Below are 19252 nucleotides of genomic sequence, written 5' to 3' on the forward strand. Positions count from 1 at the left end.
CGTCATCATCATAATCACCATCATCATTTAACATCTATGTTCCATGCTCGCATGGTTTGGATGCTTTGACAGCAGGATCTGATGTGTCCAAGGACTGCATTTAGCTCCAGTGTCTGCTTTGGCATGGTTTTTATGGCTGGATGTCCTTCCCAACACCAACCACTTTACAGCATGGACAGAATGCTTTTTTTTTTGAGCAACCTACACTACTGAGGTCACCATACAGTTTGCAAGACTATGAACCCTAGAAGAGATGTTGGTGTCAGCTTCATACTAGTGGACAAGGTGGAGGCAGCAGGTTCCTGCAGGGGGAACTACAGAGCTACTCACATCCATAAGGAGAAAAAGTTGATGAAGAGGAGAAAGAGAAAATGATCAGTAGGAGTAAGACATAGAAATAACAATTAGGTGCCCAGGTGGTCTCACGGGGCATAGCGTGAGTGGAAATGGAGTGAAATAATGAAACTGAAATTTCCTTTATTTTTTCATTGAGAGCTTCAGTCAGTTTATTCAACCATGATATTTAGTCTAGAACTCATTTTATTAACTTCATCTTTAAAACATTGAAGTTGAGCTGGATAGTGGGTATGAAGAGATGTAACTAGGGTAGAAAGAAATACCACAAGTTATTTCTCTTTACCACACCAATTCTTCTATCATACATCGATGCACATATGCAGTTAAGCTGTCTATTGCAACTGTTGAATCAGTGCCATTATTTGGCAGTGAAATATGGATAGCAACAAAGAAATTATCAAACTGGCTACACTGCTGCTACAAATGGCCCTAAATGGGGCAGTAACACATGACAAACAAATACCTTTATGAAGGCTTTTGGGAAGAAGATCAGGTCAAGACGGCTACAACTATCTGGTCACTGCATGCGCCACCTTCAGTTGGAAGCATCGAAATTAGTCCTGTGGAACTCATTTCATGATGATGCAAGCAGAAGAAAACGTCACACTTACATCATCAACTTAATCGCAGACACTGGCCTGGAATGTATTCAGGACCTCAAGGCAGTGATGTTGGACCAAGAAGTGTGGTGAGTGGACTTTGTTGCAGCAGTCTGGGTTGGAACCCAGCCATGAAAAAAGAAAGAACCAAATTTCAATCTCAAGGCTTTGGTCAAATCATGGCATTGCTAGAAGACACATGCCTAAAGCAGCAAAGAGTAGGATCAAACCTAAAAACAAGCACTCATGAAATAAATTGCTTAATGAGTAACAGTTTCTGATGCAAGTACTTTACAGTGCATAATTCTACTTTCAAGAAATTTTTATGAATCCTGATACTTCCACAAAGAAACTACATTTAATGATTATTTTCATAAAAAGCTTGAGAATTTAAATGTTATTGATGAAGTCGTGAACAAGTTATGCATGTGATTATGAAACAAAATCTATACATACACACATACACACACACATATTTAAAAGTAATATAAAGTGAACAAACCATCCATTGATAAACGGCCTCTATGAAGGTGGTTGAAATAATTCAGAGACCCCCAAGATTCTTCCAGATTGCTTTCTGACAGATGACGCCATTTGGCTCTTCGCTTTTGTATCTTCTGCATAGGAGTGTACATTCCAAATTCCTGTTCTGAATAAAAGTAAGAGTATATATACATATATATATATATATATATATACGAGAGAGGGAGAGCGGGGGGAAGAGAATAAATAAATAAATATATATATATATATATAAATACATACAAATATATATATGTAGAGGGAGAGAGAGGAATATATATATACATATATATATGTATATATACATACACACATACATATATACATGTATATATATATATGATATGTATGCATGTGTGTGTCTGTGTACATATGAATGCATCATATACATACAAAGACACACACAAACACACCTACATATATATATTATTAGCTTTTGTCAAATTTTAAGTGCTTTCACACAAAACTGCAGGTCCGTAGGTAACTCCTGTAGTATCCTCAGTTAATAAATGACTATGCGTACACGTATGCACACACACACATGCACTCTTATATTTGCTGAGAATAAAATATTATACACTCAAACACAAACGCGCATGCATGCACACATGCACAAATGCTCACACAGAGAATTTTTGGAAATGCAAACATAGGGAAAAGCAGACTTTTATTCAAAGAGTTTTAAATTACACTCAAGAAAACAGAATTTTATGACTCCCATATCATACATCGTCGGATTGATTCAATAGATTCACTTCATATGTGTATATATTTCAGATTAGAACCATAAATGTATGATACTTCTCAATATTTTGATCATTTTCATTTTAATGCTATAATAAAATGAGTAAAATACATATCTATGTTGTAGATGTGATTGCAGTACATACAATGGAAAATGAAATGAGATTTGCTTAAATATGCATAAATGAGTTCTTGGCTAAATTAGAATTAAACTGCACCTGTATTTTGAAGTGATGATGGTTATGCAAGTAAATTATCCAAATAGATTGAAATGATTTCAGAAATTTGGAATAAAAAAAATTATTCTCAACTATTTTCAATTACTATTCAATATGAGAAAAGTTTCATGAAAGAGAGAGAGAAAAAAGCGGTGAAATTGAAATTTTACATCTTGAAAAAGTTTCTGTAATATAACGTTACTGTATGAAAATGATTGCGGCTGATGTTAAGACCAGCGATGAAAAGCAGAGAGGGAGAGAGAGAGAAACAGTGAGAGATTATATATGTATATTTGTGTGTATTTGTGTGTGTGGTGTGTGTGTGCATGTGTGCACGTTTGTGCATGTGTGTGTGTGTGTGTAGGTATATATGTATAAGTATGTATATGTGTGTGTATATATAAATGTATGTGTATATGTGTGTATATATAAATATATGCATGTGTGTATATATAAATGTTATCCTTTAGATCATGGGTCCATTCCATCTGAGTCACTTCCAACTGCGAGTGAATATCCAGTCAAGTCACAAGAGTTAGTTTGCCAAGATCTTAGCATCTGGTTTCCAAACACCACCCCAATTCTAGAAAGTTTTGTGTAGATGAGAGAGATTCTAGAAGAAATATTGAAGAATGTGTTATGGGAGTGGTAATGGTGAAGGTGGAGATGGTGGTAGTGGTGGTGATATTGGTGGCAGGGGTGGTAAATGGAAGGAAGAGGATCCATAAATATCTATCTCTTGTAAATACAATTAAATGTGCATATAGCCAAGTGACAAGTAGACAAACTAGTTTGTTGCTAGTTACAATACAAAACAATCTAGGCAAAATGATAAAATTGAATTTAGAAAGATAGACAATGAGCAACACATTTTATTTATCACACACACAACACAACACAACACACATAAACAAACAAACAAACTATGCTAAACTCAGTTTAGAAATATATCATTTTCCAATTAACTAGCAATTGTTTTAAAATTCAATTTCTGTGTTTTATTAAATTAAATCTATTAACATATTAACAATCAATATTTTGAAGTTAGATACAAGCATTTCCTTATAAAGAGAAGACTTGATAAACACATCATGCTTTCCATTTCGGTAAAACATGAATAAAACGTCAAGTAAATGAGTTTCTGTTGATTCCAACAATGGGTACTTTGGTGTTTGGTTAACCATTTAACATATAAACCAGCCATATCCAATCCGAATATTCTGTGTTATGTTGAAGATGGCTAGATCCAACATTTCAAACCTACCCTACAATCACATCATGAAAATCTTGAAACTATGAAGTGACTAAATAAGTATTGCATTTGACAAAGTAATCTGAATGCTACAGGATTAAAACAGGCATATCCAGCCCAAATATTCCACTTTTTAATGTTAAAACTACCCAGGTCTGGTCTAAATACCCTAATACCCATATTCAACCTTTTGCACCTACCCTACAATGTCATTCTAAAAATAAGCAATCACATGATTGAGACCTCAAAGCTATGGACAATACATGATTAATTCAAAACAATGTCGATAAATAAGCATTACATTTTTATCTCTTTACTACCCACAAGGGGCTAAACACAGAGGGGACAAACAAGGACAGACAAACAGATTAAGTCGATTATATTGACCCCAGTGCGTAACTGGTACTTATTTAATCGACCCCGAAAGGATGAAAGGCAAAGTCATCCTTGGCGGAATTTGAACTCAGAACGTAGCGTTCAAATAAGCATTACATTTGACAGAGTAATCTGAATGTTAAAGGGCTAATTGAAGAATTACCTACCTATCAAATTAATAAGTGGCTGAGTATTCCGTAGACATTGTAAATATCAGACAGTCAGCACAGCATAACAACTGGACCTTGGAATTACAATTACAAATTGGCACTATGAAAGAAGCACTTATGCTGGCACCATGTAAAAAGAACTTGTGCCAGTGCTAGATAAAAAGCGCTCGTACTGGTGCCACATAGAATCACCCATGCTGGTGTCATGTAAAAAGCACTCAGCTCACTCTGTAAAGTGGTTGGCATTAGGAAGGGCATCCAGCCATAGCAACCACAATGGAGCCTGAGCATTATAATAATAATGATGATGATAATAATGGTTTCAAATTTTGCCACAAGGGCAGCAATTTTGGGGGAGGTGATGAGTCGATTACATCGATCCCAGTGTTCAACTGGCACTTATTTTATCAACCCTGAAAGGGATGAAAGGCGAAGTCGACCTCAGCGGAATTTGAACTCAGAATGGAGTGACGGGTGAAATACTGCTAAGCATTTTGTCCAGCGTGCTAACAATTCTGCCAGCTCCCCTTATTATAATAATGATGATGATGATGATGTTGATGATGATGCTGAATCCATCCAATGTGTTCACAAACAGGATTTTGTCAACCCAATTTTCCTCACAAGGCTTGGATCAATTGAAGATTAGAGTAAATGACACGTGCTCAAGATGCCTAGCAGAGGGATCAAACCCAGGACCTCGCAAGAGTGAAGCAAACTTCTTAAGCTTTCACCAGTGATACATCCATAAAACAGGTGTACAGCACTTAGTTAAACGCTTCAACTAAATAAATTGGAAATGCAGCTACTTTGATATATTTTTACTTCGTTCTCCATATATAAATTAGCAATTTAAATCTCACACTACTTTTTTTCTAGTTTTCTAATTTTCTTTCATTTTCATTTATATATATATATTTTTTTTTTAATGTATCAATTTTACTTGCAGCCATTCAGCATTTTTATAAAGGATTAAACATCATACGTGATATTTTGATAATTGAGCAAGTTTGGGATGAAATTATTTGAGGAATTTTTTTTTTTTTTGTCTTTGGTAACATAACTGAACATTTCTAAAATGTCTGGAATTACTAGTATTCAAATAATCACAATCTCTTTTCATAGTTTGCAATTTAGTTCTTAGATGCAGAATATTATATAAGAAAAAACAAACAAAATATGTTTTACTATTAAAAAGCTATGAGAGGTGTTTTAGTTCTAGATAATTAATTATGCTAAGCTAGTAAAAATTCTTTATTCAAAATTACTTTTGATAACAAAATTGAGATAGCTTATTTGTTTATAAAGTTGTATAATGAAATAAAATGGTAACGACTGACATTTGAATAATTGCTTTCCATTACAACTGTTGTTGCTTTAGAAGTCATTATTCATATATATTTATTTATGACAGCAATAAAATTCTTTATCAAATTCTTAAATTTTAAAATTTACATTGATTGAGGCTATCAATATTGTAAATTAGTTCTCAATATTGTTTTTCCCGATATTCTCTTCAATCTTTTTGTCATGCCTACTGAGATATATGCAAGCTATTTTAACCCTCTGTCTAAGGGGCCTGAGCACTTTCACACAACAGACTTTTAGTTTCCGTCTACCAAATTCACTCAGGAAGTTTTGGTTGGTATGAGGCTGTAGCAGAAGACACTTAACATAGTTCTCAAGGATATTCAGCATGACATGGAATGTGACAAGGCTGACCTTTTGAAATACAGGTACTACTCATGTTTGCCAGCTGAGTAAGCTGGAGCAATGTGAAATAAAGTGTCATGTTCCAGGGCACAACATGCCACTGAGAAATGAACTCACGACCTTACAGTCATGAGCCAAATAATCTGAATACCTTAACCACTAAGCCATGTGGCTTCATATGCTTTTAAAAGCAGAGTGCAGAGAAGCAGAGCGGAAGAACACCTCAGCAGTGAACCAAACCACTGGTGATCCATCCATCCACATTAGAAAGTAGAATTTAAGGTAGACGATGGTGATCCATCCATCCATATTAGAAAGCAGAGTTTAAGGTAGATGATGGTAATCCATCCATCCAGAAAGCAGAGTTAATTAAGGCAGACGATCGTGATCCATTCATCCATATCAGAAAGCAGAATTTATTAAGGCAGACAATCATGAACCATTCATCCATATTAGAAAGCAGAGTTTAAGGTAGACGATGGTAATCCATCCATCCATATTAGAAAACAGAGTTTATTAAGGCAGACAATCACGATCCATTCATCCATATTAGAAAGCAGAGTTTACTAAGGCCATTGATGATGGTCCATTCATCCCATATTAGAAAGATAAAAACTTTGCATCGCCAAGAGGAAGAATCTGAAATAAATGACATCAAAAGATAAAAAAAATTATTACAAACCTTGCATTTCTTCATTAAGGCTGTCACACTTGTTTTTTTGAAATTCCTCATCAAGAATAGTGTGAAGGGAGGTGACACTGATTCCAGGAGAAAAAAAATTATAACCAAATTAAAATTACAAAAATTTAAAATGTCTCACACACACACACACACAGGTATTAACCCCTTTGTTACCATATTTCTGTTGAGATGCTCTGTGTTTCTTTCAATTAATTATAAATATAACAAAGAATTTTGTAAAATAACTTAGTTGTCATTAAGCTAATGTTAGGAACATAAATTGTGACTAAGGTTTGGTGGAAGATTTTAATTCAAAACTTATGAAAACAAGACATTTGTACTACAGAGCCAGAGGCGGATTTAGCCGGGTTGGTATCAAAAGGGTTAATCCTAAACTGATTGTAACATTTTTTTGGCATACAAGTCAAATTTTTCAGATCAAAATTTTCAGCCAAAAGGGATAAAAAAAAAAAAAATTTGGTCCATTCATACACCAAAACAACTTTGAAGGACTAAAAATTCCAAGAGAAATATAACAGGATTTGGGAAGAGAGTGATGATGTTTGAATGTTTACACTACATCATTACACAACATACAATGTTGACATATATGCCAGAGTAAGTGGTATAGAATTATAAAATACGTTTAATAAAAAATAGAGAACTTCATATTAAAAATTATTCAGATCAAGTGAAATCATAATTAAAAACTGAAATTTAAACAAAATTTTCAGACAAATTTAATTAAATATTGGTTAGTATTGAACTTACCTGCCAGGTGATGAAGGTTCTGGTGTGTCTTGGGAAGATCCAGATCTGCTTGAGAGACTGACATGCCTTTCAATTTTATCCAACATATTCCTTAATCTAATTGTTGATTGGTGAGCTGTTTCCAGTTCTTCGTCAAGAGAGTGACTGTCAAATGGTGTTAACTTACCATTCTTGGAAGGCGAAGAAAGCTGAAAGTCTTTCAATGGTTCTTCAAGTCTATCAACAATATCTTCTTGATAATTTGAAGACGGTTCCATATTAGATCCTCTGGAACAGTTACTAGTATGGTTGTCGTGGCAATGTAAATGTTTGGGCACTTGAAAAGTAAACGTTGATGAAGAAGAATAATAATAAATTCAAGATTAAAAGTCTTCAAATAAAATTTTCATGTAAATCTTGCAAATTGGTAAATTATACAATATCTCCAAATATCAATAAACTGTATACTAAACACAATTAACAACTAATGTCACAAAGCTCTATTTCTTTCTCTTAATAATCTCAGGCTTCAAGCCTTTTGTTGGAAACAACGCATAACAATTGTCCATGTCTAAGAGATGTTATGAAGATTTAATTTTCCAGGCTATTAACTTCATCTTTAGAATGCATGTCTAGTTCAATTTCTAAATGTCATCAGATGTCTTATTCCTGAATATATATGTGTGTCTGTGGTTTGGTAGCAGACAGGAACATTACAAACCTTAGTTATGAAGTAGCATTTCCTAAATTGTATCTTTCATTGGGGAACATTTATACATGGAGAAATAAAGACACCTGATGACAACTGGAAATTGAAATGATCAACACATAGTGTTACAAATATAAATATTGTAATGATATGCTATAAAGACAAGTTCACTAGTCCAGAAAATTATCACCTTATCCATTTAAAAAGTATTTCAAATACATGTTAATAATATTTCACAATACAGTGGAAGTGGTAAGGATGAATAAAGAAAGAATTGGACATATAGTCCATAGATCTGGAGTTCAATTTCACTGTGTTGCTATATATTTGAAAAATATATTCAATTAGTAGAAGATGCATATTCTTTTCTATTCTAGGCACAAGGTCCGAAATTTTTGGGGAGGGAGCTGTCAATTAGATCAACCCCAGTACGCAACTGCTACTTAATTATCAACCCTGAAAGGATGAAATGCAAAGTCGACCTCAGCAGAATTTGAACTCAGAACACAGCAACAGGCAAAATACTGCTAAGCGTTTTGTACAACATGCAGACAGTCTGTTATAAGTATGTACCAAACCATGTGAAGACAAAATTAATTATGACTAATGTTCTCATCCAGTGAAAGATTTATTTCTCCCTCAATGAAATCAAGTAAACAGGTGTCAAGCAAGCAACAGATATCAAAAGTTACTCCAGAACTTGGTGGTCATTTACATGACTCTACATATATGTAATGATGGAGTCAAATAAAGAAGGGCAGCACCAACAGCTCCTTTTCCAGAGTGTATGTGACTAATAAGAGGAAGGGATCAAACTATCTCCAGGCTGTAGACTGGACTTGAATATTTACAGCAAACTGGATTCTGTTGCTGCTGTTAATAATAATAATAATGATGATGATGATGATGGATCATCATCATCATTTTGGCATGGAGCTAGCAAGTTTGGGGAGGGAGTAAGTCAATTACATCTACCCCAGGGCTCACTTGGTACTTATTTTATTGACCCTGAAATGATGAAAGGCAAAGTAGAACTCAGTGACATTCGAACTCTGTAAAGATGGATGGAATGGTACTAAGCATTTTGCCTGGCATGCTAACAATTCTGCCAGGATGCCTTAATAATAATAATCATCATCATCATCATTTAACGTCCGTTTTCCATGCTAGCATGGTTTGGATGGTTTGACCAGGGTCTTGGAAGCCAGGAGGCTGCACCAGGCTCCAGTTTGATCTGGCAGAGTTTCTACAGCTGGATGCCCTTCCTAACACCAACCACTCCATGAGTGTAGCGAGTGCTTTTTGCATGCCACCAGCACAGGGGCCAGAGGAGGCTGGCAATGGCCACAATCGATACTTACTCTATTAACCCTAAAAGGCTGAAAGCAAAGTCAGCCTCTGCGGCATTTGAACTCAGAATGTAAAAGACAGATGAAATGCTCTTAAGCATATTTTGTTTAATTCACTAACGATATTGCCAGCTCGCTGAATAAAATAAGAAAATTAATAAACTGAGAGGATATTACAGATTTCTCTTCTCAAATATGTCTTTAAGCACATTATACTTTTTACCCATTAAACATTTCTTACTGGATTTGTAAGATTTAAAACTCAGAATATGTAAGACTTAAGACTCAATCCATTTTAATAATTTTGACAACTTATTTTCCACCAAAACTAAACAACACTGTCAGTACTGACAAAAATGTTCTGAAATATATTAACGTCAACCCGGTAGCTAAAGAAGTAATAAACTTTAATAGTTTCTGAAAAAGGAATGAACAACAAAAAGCCCCAGTAATTTTAATATCAAAAGTATTTTTAATAAAGAAATGGAGAACGTATGTTCAAACTTACCACAGATGTCAAAAGAATAAACTAAGTTTAATATATTTACAGTTCGAGAATGTGTGTGTGTGTGTGTGTGTAACTGAAATATGTTTGCACCACAGTTTAATGTGTTTTTTTCCCCCCTTATATATAATAAACTTCCTTCATATTTTGTTTCCCCCTTTAATAAGAAATAGTAATAACATGAGAATCAGCAGAAAACAAAAATTCTACACCAGGTTGGAATTTATTTTTTTCCCTTCTTAGAAAATCAAAGACATTCCACATATCAAAGACAACATGATATTCTATAGTTAAATCTTGGGAACAACAAATAGAATTTGACCAACAAAAGAAAGTAAAAGCACAAAGGTTTTAAGTTCAGTTTACTTACAAATATCATTTTCCAGCCAGTCTAGAGAATCTTTTGATTTCCTCTCTCTAAAATTAAAAGAAAGCACAGCTGTGTGATTTATCTTTTCAAATTGAATTATAACATACTTTACAATACTTTTGTCACCTACAATTCAGCATCTTTTGTTTTTCTCCCAAAGAGGCAGCAGTCAGAAGAATACACTCATGTTTTCTTTACCCTTGAGTAGTTCTTATACAACATAAAATAATGGTATTATATGTGATCTCTGTTTTCCTTTTACAGATTTGTGTTAGCAACCAGCTTACTATATTTGTTTACCAAGTTGTGTGTGTATGTATGTATATACAGATAGATAGATACATACATACATATATATATATATATATATATATATATATACTCTTTTACTTGTTTCAGTCATTTGACTGCGGCCATACTGGAGCACCACCTTTAGTCAAGCAAATCAACCCCAGTACTTATTCTTTGTAAGCCTAGTACTTATTCTATCGGTCTCTTTTGCCGAACCACTAAGTTACGTGGACGTAAACACACCAGCATCAGTTGTCAAGTGTTGTTGGGGGTACAAAAACAAACACACAAACATATACTCACACATACATATATACGACGAGCTTCTTACAGTTTCCGTCTACCAAATCCACTCACAAGGCTTTGGTCGGCCAGAGGCTATAGTAAAAGACACTTGCCCAAGGTGCCATGCAGTGGAACTGAACTCGTAACCATGTGGTTAGTAAGCAAGCTACTTACCACACAGCCACTCCTGCGCCTATATAGATATATACATATATATATATCAATATTTAGCAGAAGTAACCGAGTGACTCAAGGTCTGAGAGTTTCATGGATTGGCATCTACCAAACATTTGGTAAGTACCAACACATGAAACTCTCGGACCTTGAGTCACTCTGTTACCTGTGATAAATATTGATAAAAATGTACATATACTAACTTTTTGAGTTCTATTTTCCCTTTTTGCACCAACATATCCCTGTGTGTGTGTGTGTGTGTATACATATATGAGGTAGTATCAAAAAGCTCTCGGACTAGATCTGCAGTATGCCAACAGATGGCAGTACATGATTGTGTGTGCAGTGAGAGCTAGCAGTGACCTTCATGAGGCAGTGCACCAAGTGACAATGCTGTGTTTACTTTGCAAGTTGTGAAATTTATGTTTTTATGATCACATGTATGCTGTAGTCTGCGATTTTTGTCATGGAAAGAAACTTGGAACAAAGAGCCAACGTGAAATTTTGTGTTAAATTTGGGAAGTCTACAATGGAAACATTGAGCATGCTTTGGCAAGCTTACGGCAATGAGGCAATGGGTTGTATGGAATATTTTGAGTGGTATGAGCACTTCAAAGGCAGAAGAGCATTCCTAGAAGATGATGAGTGATCTTGAAGACCTGCCACAAGCATCACCCCAACAAATGTGAAAAAAATCCTCAGCTTGTGCATAAGGATTGTCAGAGGAAAGTGAGTAATGTCTTAAAGTGTTTAAGGGAAGACATTTAGTAAAAGCGACCAGATCTGTGAAGCATAAAGAATTGGATTCTTCACAATGACAATGCAACCTCTCACTGAGCTCTCCTCGCTTGTGAGTTTCTCACCAAAAGGAACATGGTATTTGCTTCCACACCTGCCCAGTTCAGCAGAGACTTGCATCTCTTCCCCAAGATGAAAATGCAGTCAAAGGTTGCCGTTTTAATATTGTTGTCGAAATCAAGAGAGAATCTCAGGTCTTTGACTCACTTACAAAAAACAACTTCCAAGCTGGATTCCAAAGTATTACTGTGCACAGTAATACTTTGAGCAAAACACTTTTTTTCACATTGCTCCAGTCCATTCTGTCGTAAATCAGAAACCCTGCAACAGATTGGCACCCCAGTGAGGGAGAATGTTGTCCTGCCTGCCTAGCCAGTGGAATGGCATCATTCAAAAGCTACAAGAGTGCAAAGAAGTGCATTGTGTTCAGTGGTGTATAACAGCATCTGATAGTCTGGTTGATACAGTGATAAGATTATGAGTATCTCGAAATATGTTATTTGCTTTAATGCCTTATGTTAGTTTGAAAAACTAAACCAGCAGCAATGATAAAAAGAATTCCAACAGACAGTCCACCCCTTCTATAGATCTAGAACTACATTGTCTAATGTGTCCTTCCTTTTTTAGATGTAGACTCTGATCAGAGAAGTTGGTTGCAATTTTAGCAGGATGAAGAACCATGTAGGAACTCCTTCAGTTCATTTGATACTTACTTATATATTTGCTTTGCAAAGAATTGTTTGCAGTAATAACTTTTACCTTTTACTTTTATTTTTTTCTCCTATAAGATTTTAGAAACTTTTCACTTAAGGCTGTTCTTTCATGAAGAACTAAAAGCATATTATCAAGTAATATTTCTTAGACAGAAAAACAAAGGTATACATACGCTGATTAGAAAAGAATGAGATTTATATTTACATAGTTAATGTATGTTGAACAGTTGCTGTGAAACAAAGTGTTTTGCTCAAGAACACAATGCACTGATGGTCTGGGAATTGAAACCACAATCTCGCAAGCATCAATGCAACACCCTAACCACCAGACCACATGCCTTCACACATGCTTACCACAAGAAATCTTTAACCAATTGCAGTATCTGTATCACTGTTCATGATTAAGAAATCAGTGGCTTGGCAGAATCATAAGAACATCAGTCAAAATACATGCAGTGTTTAATAACACTGCTTTACAGTTTAAAGTTTAAAATCCTCCTGATATTAACTTTGCTGACCATTCTTCTGTGATCATAAAATATAATACCAGTTAAACATTGGGGCTGATTTCATAGATTACTGTATTTTCCAGCATGCAAGTCAAATTTTTCAGACCAAAATTCACCACTAAAAGACAAAAGGCTGATTTAAACACCAAGATGGCTTTAGAAGACCAAAATTTCCATGTGAAATGCAGCAAAATTTGGAAAGATAGTAGTGAAATTTGAACACTGACACTACATTTACAATATTTACTATCTTGACTTGTATGCTGGAAAAAAATGTCATATCTCTTTTGCAATGAATGCCTTGTACCTATCATACAAAGCATTGTACGTTACTTTCCAAAAGACATACTGCTGTGATCTTAGAAATCAGCATATTCTTGATCATTAACCTTTTAACATTCAGATTACTCTGTAAAATGTAATGTTTATTTATTCTCATTGCTTTATCATTCATTATTTTGTAGCTTCAAGATTTTAACAATGTGGTTGTTTATTTTTTAGGATGTCAGTGTAGGGTAGGTATGAGAAGCCAGATCTACCATGGCTTGAACAACTGGAATATTTGGCCGGATATGGCTGGTTTAAATGCTAAAGGATTAATACCATTTACCAAGATAAGTGAAATATATAAAGCATCAGTGCATCTGCCTCAGGAAATTCCTATTTCTGGAATTACAGGGTGGTTACTAGAAAAGTGGAAAATTCGTGAAATGCCGTTTTATATTTTCACAAGATGTATTTGAGATAAACAATAGACATCACAAAGCGTGATATCATATTAACACACACAAATGTTTAAAATGTTTGATAACAATGAATCAGAAACTACCTATTAAACAGTATATCGATGATCTAATTATAGCTTGTTAGTTTTGCCTTTAAATTTTCTGCTTTTCTAGTGACCACCCTGTAGTTACATGATTTCTCCAAGTTACCACTTTGTATCCATGTCACTGGTTCAAAATTTATTTGAAACATCAACTGTTTTGATATTAAACAAAACACTTGAGGTTTCAGATATTTTGAGCCAGTGACAAAGATACAAGAACACTTAACTTGACAATTTACCAGCTAAATTTTCTTCAATAGACATATTTTTTTTATCACCTTTGAAATGAGAAGTATATGTCTATATTTGTAATATATTGACAGCATGTCCAGAATACAGCTGGCACTTATTCATTCATTAAGAATCCTGGTAAGACTTAATGCATAAACTTCATCCTAACAAGGCCTGCTCAACAATGAAATATATTTTATATCTTAGAAAAGTATGTTGTGTAGAAACCATAATGAAGTAAAAGTGATATAATGAAAGTAATATGGTTGGCATGAAAGCTGGTGAAAAACCTCTTTTCACAATAGCTACATCATTAAAAGTTTCTGCAAACAAACCAAAGCATATTCTTTTGTCTATGGTTATTGTTACTAATCCTAGGTGTTTATTACAGTATCAGACCTGTGTCTGAAATGCAATAAAAGAATAAACTTGTTCTAGACACATTCAGTATGCAAGATTATTGATCATCAATATCTCAAATATTAAGTTGGCCCAAAACCTGTATGCAATAGGAAGGATAGCTTGGTAATATAATGGTATACATTATAAGATATTTCCTAAAATGTCAGTTGATAAATTAGAATTATTAGCTTTAAAATGAATAACTGATATAGAACTCGAAAATAACGACCATATTGCAGGAATTTATGAAGTCTTACTTGGATATGAACCTTAACCCCAAACCATAATATTCACCATGTAACAAGTGATTGGAATCATTAAAATTCTCAGAGCTGAATAAGAATAGAATCAGTAGTTTCACATAAATAGCCAATACACATCATAAAATCAGACAGTCAATCATTTCAGTTAGCTGTACAATGCTATATTGTATCTTGTGGGGATACAACTCTCCAACATCCTAGTACAATTAATTTCAGCATGAACATATTATCAGGTCTGATGTCTCATTAAAGATAAGTTTAACAAGAAAATATGTTATTTACATACATTATTAATATGGATTATATTTTATCCTTTACTTGTTTCAGTCATTAGACTGAAGTTTTAGAATTTTTGGTTGAATGAATTGATGTGAGTATAGTTTTTCTTTTAAACCTGGTGCTTATTCTATCAGTCTCCTATACTGAAACTCTAAGCTTCATTTGCAATATTCTGCAAGAGCATATCTGACCACAGGGAAATATTGCCTTGCTTGGAAACAGATGAGGATTAGCCACAAGAAAGATATCCAGCTGAAGAAAATTTGCCTCAGTAATCTTCGTCTGATTGATGCAAGGAAGGAAAAGAAGACATTAAAATGATGATGGTGATCTGATGGTGAACAATTAAAAAACTGTTTGAAATTAAAACAAAACTCGTGATTACATTTTACTTCTCATTTTTAGCTGCACATTAAATCTAGTCTCTTGGGAAAAATGACAATATAAATTGAACTATCCAAAATAATATAAATTATCTTCCTAAGTATACACAGGTGAACTTGATTCATTTACATATATCATAACAAAACAGTATCTGAGTCTTTTAGGAAAGATTTATGACTGTTTCTCAACAGACATGAACTTTTATAAAGAAAAGAAAAGTTACAATCAAAATTGCAGAAAACTTATTAGCCAATCTAAAATAAGATCGTTTATTAATGAGTTCCATTAATTCTGGGGGATACCATTAGAAGTTAACACTTTCAGATATCCATCATCATTACCATTTAATGTCCACTTTTCCAAGCTTGCATGGGTCAAACTGAATTTGTTGAGGCAGATTTTCTATAATTAGATGCCCTTCCTGCCACCAACCTTCACCTGTTTTCAAGCAAGGTTATAACTTCCCCATGACTGGACGTGTTTTTCATGGACAAATGAATGAATGAATGAATGGATGGATGGATAGGTAGGTAGATAGACAAAAAGCTAGGTTGATAGATAGAAAGACAGATAGGTAAAGATTGACAGACAGACAGACAGACAGACAGACAGACAGACAGATAGATAGATAGATAGATAGACAGACAGGTAGATAGACAGACAGGTAGATAGACAGACAAGTAGATAGACAGACAGACAGGTAGAGTAGTAAACTGTCACATGTAACCAAAGATCAGACTTAGGTGTGGGCTCTGCATGCCATTCCATTCTTTAGTGTATAATTGATGTGAGGCAGCAACCTTAGGATATGCAAGTGTGCAGAATATAAATCAAATAATAGAAATAACAATAATTAAACAGTTTTCTGCTTAATGATATATATATATATATATATATATAATATATATATATAGGTAAATGAATTATCCTATGTTTACCGTCAACATGGAAAATTCGATGAACCGATACCAGGGTAGCAAATTCACATCAGAAACACGGTTGAAGCAACTTGTCCAAGGGTAGAAACTCCGGGTTCATGTGCAGAAATTTGTGTGTTATATATGAATAATTAAATAAATGGAGTTGAACAAAGATTTTAACAAAATTCCTTTACTCTCGACGTATGTTTCGAAGACAACATGGTTTTATTCCAAAGGAATAAACGGTGCAAGATGCAATCTTCTCATCAGGAAAGAAAGGGAGCCTTTCTCAACAACAAGACAAAACAAAAATTGCAATGACTGCCTACATGGTAAACAAACGATAATAAGTGTTTGAAAAAACCTGTTTTGTTGTTGAGAGAGGCTCCCTTTCTTTCCTGATGAGAAGATTGCATCTTGCACCGTTTATTCCTTTGGAATAAAACTATGTTGTCTTCGAAACATATGTCAAGAGTAAAGGAATTTTGTTAAAATCTTCGTTCAACTCCATTTATTTAATTATTATATATATATATATATATATATATATATATTTGGATTTACCTGGATCTGTATTCTACTTACATTTACTGGTGTCAAATTGTTGACCATTTTCAATCAAATTCTTTTAATACCGAGTGCTTTATTGATTTTTTTTTAATGATATATATAAGCATTCGTACATCTTTTATATATCAATCAGTGTAAAAGACCTGTCTAACTGGGAATACAACCACGGATTTACTATACAGAATGGTGAGGAACTATAATTTCAGATCCTACCACAAGTATATGTGGAGTTCTTTACTAATCTAAAAAATTCTGTTAGAATCATGTATTTGTACTAACAGAAAGTTTACAAAGTATTTTGCTTGGATTGATAATCCCTCATTAATGATCTTTTACCTTATATTTGTTTCAGTCATTGGACAGCAGTCATGCTGAGGGACCACCTTGCAGAATTTTAGGTGAACAAATCAACCACAGTACTAATTCTAATCCTGGTACTTATTCTATCGGTCTCTTTTGCTGAAGCAGTAACTTATGGGGACATTAGCACACCATCACCAGTTGTCAAGCAGTCGAAGAGGAAGGGAGACAAGCTCAGACAGACACACACACACAAGCTTCTTTCAGTTTCTGTCTACCAAATCCCATCACAAAGCTTTAATTGGCTTGGAGCTGTAGCAGAAGACACTCACTCAAGGAACCTTGTATGTATGTATGTATGTAGGTAGGTAGGTAGGTATACATACACACATACAGTAGCGGAAGCACCACTGCTGCAGCCACCATTGCCATCACCGTTTTATCTATTTTCCATGGTGGTATGGAATTACTTATTCAAATTAATTCTTATATGAAATTATAGCCCTCCCAGACGGGCAGAAAGAATGCATCCTGCCAAGATATTTCATTTTTAGCATAGTTTCTATATCTAGAAATATATGGGTGGTGCATAGAAGAATTGGTTGAATGTCACAAAATACCTAATGGAATTTGGTTAAGTTTCATTCCATTCCATTCCATTCTGTGTTCACGTACCACCTAGCTTGATTCTGCCTTTCATCTTTCTAAGATCAATAAAGTAAACACCAATTTCAAGATTTTAGGGATTGCATATGGATATGTAAGATAGCAGATATTTCTGTTTTCTTATCTTATTATCGATGTATATGCCAATTTTGAGGATAAAACTGAAGGCAAACTATATCTGTGATAACTATTACTGTCTAATTGGTAACGTTTGTAAAGCAAGATGATGGGAAATATATTTCAGTAGAAAGTTGAGATTACCTTTTGTTCAACAGTACACATTTTATCATGTAACTAATGATCTAATCAATCAATATTACAGTCATTGAGCAAGACAGTGAGCTGGCAGTATGGTTAGTATGCCAGGCAAAATGCTCAGAGGCATTTCATCCATCTTTATGTTTTTAGTTCAAATTCCACCGAGGTAGACTTTGCCTTTCATCCTTTCAGGGTCAATAAAATAAGTACCAGTTGAACACTAGGGTTGATGCAATCAACTTATTCCCTCAACTAAAATTGCTGGCCTAATGCAAAAAATTTTACACCAATATTACAGTCTTCGGGCATCTTGCAAAATTATTTCCCTTTATAAACCACACTAAGAGAAACTCTAAATACCAACCTAAAGCTGAGAGGTCTATATTAAGAAGGATACAAAAAGCAAAGTTTTTAGTTTGGGGTTTATGAAAAGAAACAAAAAAAAAATGATACAAACATGCTGTAAGATCAATACACTGGTATACTTTTCATTTAATTTAAAACAACTCTTCACTGAGTCAGACAAAATTTTTGAATGCAGGTATGGCTGCATGATTATTAGTTTTAAAATCATTTGGTTTCAGGTTCAATCCCACATCATGGTAATTACTGAAGCTCTCAGTTAATGAATTATGTAGCAATTAATTTTTAATTATAAGTTTGATATCTTCCTTAATTTTACTGCAATCAATTATAAACCTTAATAAAAAGGAGAGCTTTCAAATTGATTAAACACTGTGCAATTAGTCCTTTATTATTAGCTTGGTATTTTCTAAAGTTTGTTTTTTTAAATTTCTAATGGAATTTAATTTTTTTTTCCTGTTTCTAATGAGATTTGATTTTTATCACTATATAATTTTGTATAACACAAAAGTTCTCATAGCACCTTTGGTGAGTGGCTTTTACTGTAGCTTCCTGTTGACTAGTCATCTGAGTGAAACTACATAGATGGAAACAGCAACAGTCCACCGAATGAACTGCATGTAATAAGTCACAATCCCTTCACCCTTTCTCTCTATTAGTATTAAGATCCTGCAATGATTAGGGACACTACCTTTGCTCTTC

The 19252-nt window shown here is 34.2% G+C and overlaps 1 protein-coding gene across 2 annotated transcripts in view; it reads right to left on the minus strand.

The window, feature by feature from the left end:
• LOC115224684 (katanin-interacting protein-like) overlaps positions 1-19252 on the minus strand; it is a 656564-nt gene that overhangs the window by 434689 nt on the left and 202623 nt on the right. For both annotated transcript variants that reach the window (XM_036513321.1, XM_036513315.1), the window contains exons 18-21: positions 10316-10362; positions 7404-7719; positions 6633-6709; positions 1459-1605 (exon numbers count right to left, since the gene is read on the minus strand). In XM_036513321.1, coding sequence (XP_036369214.1) covers positions 1459-1605; positions 6633-6709; positions 7404-7719; positions 10316-10362 — 587 coding nt within the window. The remainder of the gene's footprint in view (positions 1-1458; positions 1606-6632; positions 6710-7403; positions 7720-10315; positions 10363-19252) is intronic.

This window comes from Octopus sinensis, linkage group LG2, assembly GCF_006345805.1.
Source record: "Octopus sinensis linkage group LG2, ASM634580v1, whole genome shotgun sequence".
NCBI classification, from domain to species: Eukaryota; Metazoa; Mollusca; class Cephalopoda; order Octopoda; family Octopodidae; genus Octopus; species Octopus sinensis.